Source organism: Papaver somniferum, chromosome 7 (assembly GCF_003573695.1).
Source record: "Papaver somniferum cultivar HN1 chromosome 7, ASM357369v1, whole genome shotgun sequence".
Taxonomy (NCBI): Eukaryota; Viridiplantae; Streptophyta; class Magnoliopsida; order Ranunculales; family Papaveraceae; genus Papaver; species Papaver somniferum.
Window position 1 is genome coordinate 252,455,906 of NC_039364.1, and position 6,429 is coordinate 252,462,334.

Genomic DNA, 6,429 nt, shown 5'->3' on the forward strand with positions numbered 1-6,429 from the left:
TCTGAAACAAGAGGTTGACCAAGAGGATGTCTATCAAAATTTATGCCATGTCACTTGCTTACTAGTTAAAGAGGTTAAGGTTGGATTAAGAATTTAGAGAAAATGAATGTGAATCCTACGTGGATGAAGACTTTTTTCTTCACACACATCCCATTGGAGAAGCTCTAAAGTATAAAATAACTTAAAAACAAAAAAGTTAAGATCCTTCTTCAATGGAAGTTTGACAAGTCAAATCCTACTACGGATTTGCAATCACTTTTTCCCCCTTTATTGTATCTTAGAGCATCTCCAACGGAGGGTGAATCTTTATTTTTTTAGTGACACATGTCACACATAGGATTTTACACCCCATTTAGCATAAATCCATCTTCAGTAGTAGGGTCCTACAAATTAGGAGGAATCAATTACTAAATATGAAGGTGTTCAAGAAAGTGTTATCTACACCTCCGGCTCCATCTCCACGTCATATTTTTCACTATTTTTTTAAAAAAATTCTCTAATGTTGGAGATGATTTTTTAGATATGAGGTTCTATATTTACTCTATGTGTAGACCCCATAAATAAAAGGACTAAATAAAAAAGCTACATATGCTTTTTTGCACCTTCTCTTGGAGATGCTCTTAGCTTCGATTTAGCTCAGCGTGAGCGTGCTGATGACGTATTGTGAAATAGAGAAAGAAAGAAGGAAACCAAAGTAAAGGGGAAAAGAGAGAGATTTCTTATTAATATGTGTTCAATACAAGAGATTATGCCTCAATTTATATAGATAGAAGAAACCCTAATATTAGACACGGGGGCATCTTAATAAATAAATAATGGTTTATAACACGCCGATCTTGTTATTCTTTTTTTATTGTACTACTAGAGCTATTTTGGGGTATTGCTATGATATTTGCACGAGAGTGTTGGCTTTAATAAATTTTCTTAATCTACCGGATATACTCCCGCTCTTCCTAAACAGATGACCTATTTAGTTTTAAATTGTCCCTAAATTGATGACATATACTAAGCAATTTAGTATAATCTCTTGTATTGAACATGTATAATTTTAAATTTTAAATTTTCAAAATTATTTAGTATTGAACATGTATAACCTATTTAGTTTTAAATTTTCAAAATTATTTTTTAATTGATTATTGTTAATATAAAAAACATGTATAATTTGATAGCGTTACGCATGTGTTTTAAAATGTTTTTCAATGATATAAACTTTACGTATATCCATTGTATAGTTTGAGAGAGAAATCATTTCTAAACTAGACAAGTAATTATCTATAAGGGCATAATTATAAAAAATATTTAAAAATTCTCCTCTCCTCGTTGCTTTAAGAATGGTGTAAACTTGAACTAGGTCATCTATTTAGGAGTGGAGTGAGCATTATAACCGAATGGACAATAAAAACTGAATTTGTATAAACATTTACATGCTCATCTCTGCCAGCGAGCCAAGGATAAACTATATTATCTGTTAAACCGGGGCTGCTTAGTGGTTACAACGCTAAAACATCCCCAACTTCCCCGATAACTTCCTCTACTTTTGTCAACATCTCTGGCAAGGAAGATAAAAATAATAATCAACCCAGTATTATTTCATACCAAAGAAATATGAAACCACAAAGGTATGGTGATATGAAGCGAAGTGTTAGAGCTTTTATAGTTGACTGGTTAACAGTCATCCTAGGGAAGCTGAAGTCATCACGATTCTGGTGATTAGGAAATCATTATAGAATGGAAATCCAAGTAACTGATAAAAGAAAAGCTGCAGAAATTGCATACCATGGAAAGAAGCATCGGACATATATTTCTGCAACAAAATTACCAACACAAAGAAAAGGAAGACGAAAGATGTTAGGCAACAGTTATATTATAATCAGTGTTAATTCTCATTGGACTTGGTTGCATTGGTATTGCTGTGTAGGAGTTATGAGGTGTGAAGATAAAGTTTAATATTGATTGACAAGTTATACATCTTCAGACACTTCCATGTTATGAAAAAATATAATCTTAGAAAGGTTAAAAGTACTTCGATATAAAAAAGTTCAAAATAATACCATGATTTGAGACTTGATATCAAGTTCCTCAGGAACTGATAGTTGCTTCTCTACAAAAACACGTGACCTCAATCAGTGCATAAGAAATATTAGGAGGGATGCATCTAAATTGCAAATCTCTACCTTGTTCAGAATCACCTCCTATTTTGTTGACAACTTCCTTTACTTTTATCAACATCTCTGGAAGAAAAAAGAAGAAAATATAACTAGCCCAGCATCATTTCAGACGAAAAAAAACATGAAACAACAAAGACACTAGGTAATGCACATGAAATAGTTCAGTCTGAAGAAAAACGTGGCGAGGATACATAGCAAATGTTTTAGCACCTTTATCGATAATGATTCGCAGTCATCCTAGGAAAGATGAAGTCAATCACCAATTCTGGTAACTATAAGAAATTCATATAAACTTGTATTCCACGAAACTGGTCAGCCTGAACTGATATAAAAGAAAAGCTACACGAAGATAACTTACCATGGAAGGAAGAATCTAACAGGTATTTCTGCAACAACATTACCAACAGAAGAAGGAACAGGAAAGATGTTAGGCAACAGTTATAATCAAACTGAAACAACTGGACTATGAGTTCCATTGGTATTGCTATGCAGTACTTTTGTGGCAAAAAAGAAAAGGTCAACATTAGTTAAAAAGAGCCATTCATTGCAATAAGATTTCATTCACTGCCAAGTTACCAATAAGTTCTTAGTACTTAAAAACCTGAAACAGTAATGAACAATACTGTGACTTGAGACTTGATATCAATTTCCTCGGGAGCAGATAGTTGTTGTACTACAAATGGGATCTCAATCAGGATATGAGATAGAGTAGAAGTGATGCATGTAGAATTTAATTTATAACCCACCTTGTTTGGCCTCAGCAGTACAAGTGGTCAATTGTGCGGTGAAGCTGATGGGAAAGGATCTACAGTAGTGAAAGTCTTGACTAAGTGATTGTTCTTGGGAGCATTTGGTTTGCTCAAAGTTGTTACTTATAGCAGTTGCAACTTGTGGCATCTCCAGTAAATAAGTGGAATCTGGTGGCAGCTCAGAAGTGTCTGCAGCAACTGGTGCCAGCTTCGGCGAACAAGTTGCATATAGTGGCTTTTTAGAAGCCTCGGCAGGACGTGTATTCAGAAGGCTCACTTCATCCATTCTATAGAGAGAATACAATAGTTCAACCGTGATAAGATTATTTACCAAATTACCATTACTATTCGAGCACAAGCTAAGAAACAAAGACGGTAAAATTGATATTTTCAACTTTAGCAGCAGCTACTTCTTTATAATCATCCCCCTTCTTCTTAGTTTTACACCCTTTCCAAATTGATTTTTGAAACATCTTAAGAATTGTTACATCTTGAGAATATAAAGACCAGTATACGGTTCCGGAGTTTATTATTACCTGTAACAAGGTCCATTTGAAGAGACTAACTGAAACAAAGATGAGAGTTCTGTCTGTAATTCTGACTCTGAATTGCCAATCTCCATCCTATCCATCAACCTCTCCTGATATGTGAACAGAACAGGTTCATTAGAATTAAAAGACGAAATATTGTAGAAATACAAGTGACGATTTTGTGCAGCTACAAGCCTAAAAGAATATTCGAACCGGAACCTGTTCTACACACTTCTTTGGAAGAGACTCGTCTGTGTCGAGTGGGAGGGTTATCTCATCAATTTTAAGTAAGAAGGTATTGAAGCCCAAACTTAGGTTTCTATGCCCTTTGAACAAATCCTTCACCAAAGCTAAAACTCCTGTTGTGTCAATCCTGGAATCAATAAAGAAACAGGAATGAAAATGTTGCTATAAATGTGTCCCTAGGACACCCACAAAAAGCGTCATTAAGATATTCAAACAAGTTCACAAATGAACAAACCTTTGAGCCTTGAAATCTTGCAAGACTTCAAGGAACTCGTCGTATTTATCATTCCTATCCTGAAACATGTCCTTTACATCCTGGAGATAGGCTAATGCATTGCAGGTTGTTACTGTTTCTGTTCCTACTCCAACAGAACTCTGAAGTGATCCGGGGCTGTTAACCAACACGGAATAAAAAAACAAGTTTCAGTGCAACTCCAACAAAGATGAGATTTAAATATTATTTTAAGCCTATGCTGAGACGTTTTTACAACTGACAGTTCTTAGAAGGTGAAGATCATTTAAAGGCTCTTCAGCTTCTTTTTACCAATAAGAATGTTCATTTGAAGAGCCAAACTCTAATGGATATGAGATTTCTGTCTGTAAACCAGTTTCCAAATTTCCAATCTCCATCTCGTCGGTAAAACTCTTCTGACAAGAGAACTGAACATACTGATTAGAAGAAAATCCAGAAAGACTGTAAATATACAAGTGATGATGGTACAACTACGAGCCTAGACAAATATTCACATCCAAACCTGTTCTATAATTGCAAGTGGTGATGATTGCACTTTTATGAAATCCATGAATGCTTGAGCATCACTTACTGCCACAAATCGCATGGCAAACTTCTGAATCTGCAAAACCCCAAATAATAGCATTTGAAATGAAATGTACGAAACATAACAAATAAAATAAAATGATAAATTAACATAAAAACATAGAAGCAGAAATACACCAACAGTCGAAACATCAAAATGTCATGATTTTTGGGTTCTCCACAATCAGCACTTTCAAAGTTTTGAAATGAAACATTAAGCCAACACATTTTCCAATACAATACAAAGTTGGAAACCCCAAATTGGGCCCGTCTGTTGCCCCACTTATGCAACCCAAATTCAGAATCAACTGAATATGTGATGGATCCTCAACATTAGAGTAACATGAACACAATTACGTACCACCGAAAACAAGTATCCAGCAAAGAATATTAAAAACATGTCAAATTTATGTCGCAAAAGGATTATAGATGCTTGCCTGATTATGTCTGTCTGTGTAATTTGCAAAAATAACTCTACTTCCCATGGGAAGGCATTGAGCGCTTTCTGACACCTGTAGCCATACAAGATTCAAATTGCACACATAGTGTTGTTCCTGTATCAATCAAACCACACCGGTGAGCCAGAATTTGAGCAGAAAAAAAAATAAAAATATACAGGAGATTGTTTGAGACTTACAAGAACATAATCTTTAAGACAAACGGCGAGGATTTGTCCAGGATTTGAAGGATCGGATGTGAGTTTTAAAGAAACAAGTGAAGATGAAGAGATCCAAGTTCCACGACCAATTTTTCTACGTTTAGGTTTTAGATTTGTTGAAGTTGAAGTTGATGATAAAGATTTTGGGTAATTGAAGAACCGACAAAACTCAACAGCCCATTCATACTTAATCTCTTGCATTTCTGAACTCTGATTTTCTACTGACAACGGATTTCCTTCCATCTCCTTCTCTAAAACTTTCTCACTTGATTTTGGAAAATGATAGTTATCCCCCACTCATGTCCACCAAAATCTTCCAACATGAGGTGTCATGAGGTGTCATGAGTTAATAATACACAAACGATTCACGAGTTATAACCCCAAAAGTGTCACCATCCTTCCACAAAAAACCCATCAAAATAAAAGTAACACAAAAACCCCCGTCAAAACAAAAGTAACACAAAAACCTCAAATTTAAATGTTGGTTTCATCAAATTTTATTTTGGTTTCATCAAATTGATGAAACCAACATTTAAATTTGAGTTTTTGTATCAATTTTTAAAAATTGGAGGTTTTTGTATCAATTTTGTTTACGATGGAGTTTTAATGGATCCCAACATTTGAATGGGGTTTTTGTACCACAAGTTTGGTCACCTTGGATTTTTATGACTAGTTTTGATACACAAAAGGACCCCTGCTAATTCCAATCCAGGGGATCAAGGGTGAAAATTTGACACCTAATGGAGAAAACCTATGGGGGAAATCAACGGGGGAGTGTAGCACTTCCGATTGATTTTGGTACTGTTGTTATCTGAGATTCTGAAGCATAAGAATTTAAAAGGGTTATTGTTGTAAGGATTTTTAAATCATTTTAAAGGGGACTAAAATGAGAGTATTATTACTTAGGGGTAATCTTAGTGTAACACTATGTTTGTTTACTTCTGGTTCATCTGAGTCGTCTGGATCTGAGTCATCTGGATTTGAGTGAAATCACCTGACTCATCTGGATCTGACTCAATATGTTTGTTTTGAGTCAAATCTGACTCATCTGACTCAAAAAACGTGAGTCAGTGGTTTGGTCCCGTGAGTCAGGGGTATTTTGTTACCTGACTCAAATGGGTCCGAGTCAGGGGTTATGTCTGAGTCATAGGTCGAGTCAGATCTGACTCAAAATGCAAAACAAATGGTCTGACTGCTGACTCGGCCCGAGTCAGAGGTTGACTCAGATCCAGACGCCGAGTCAGCTGCAAACAAACAAGAT

General features: G+C 35.3%; 1 protein-coding gene across 9 annotated transcripts; it reads right to left on the bottom strand.

Annotated features, from left to right (window-relative positions):
• Positions 1–1,248: 1,248 nt before the first annotated feature.
• On the bottom strand, positions 1,249–5,474 carry LOC113300139. 9 transcript variants are annotated; one of them, XM_026549334.1, is made up of 14 exons: positions 5,148–5,474; positions 4,948–5,064; positions 4,449–4,547; positions 4,238–4,362; positions 3,929–4,084; positions 3,661–3,820; positions 3,454–3,557; positions 2,915–3,204; positions 2,527–2,554; positions 2,379–2,405; positions 2,175–2,231; positions 2,052–2,101; positions 1,777–1,804; positions 1,249–1,549 (listed from the first exon to the last, which is right to left on the bottom strand). In XM_026549334.1, exons 1-10 carry the CDS (start codon positions 5,409–5,411, stop codon positions 2,381–2,383), a joined length of 1,368 nt encoding a protein of 455 aa, XP_026405119.1. In that variant the 5' UTR covers positions 5,412–5,474; the 3' UTR covers positions 1,249–1,549; positions 1,777–1,804; positions 2,052–2,101; positions 2,175–2,231; positions 2,379–2,380. The 9 variants fall into 9 exon arrangements, with proteins under 9 accessions (XP_026405119.1, XP_026405124.1, XP_026405121.1 ...); XM_026549339.1 differs by having other exon boundaries at positions 2,379–2,433; XM_026549336.1 differs by having other exon boundaries at positions 2,379–2,440.
• Positions 5,475–6,429: the final 955 nt, after the last annotated feature.

Bases quoted from the DNA above. Each gene is read 5' to 3' on its own strand.
- LOC113300139 (XM_026549331.1), bottom strand. From the start codon at position 5,411: ATGGAAGGAAATCCGTTGTCAGTAGAAAATCAGAGTTCAGAAATGCAA. The intron at 5,065-5,147 runs GTAAGTCTCAAA...TGATTGATACAG, and splicing joins GTCTTAAAGATTATGTTCTT to GAACAACACTATGTGTGCAA. The intron at 3,205-3,453 runs GTAATAATAAAC...TTCTCTCTATAG, and splicing joins TCAAATGGACCTTGTTACAG to AATGGATGAAGTGAGCCTTC.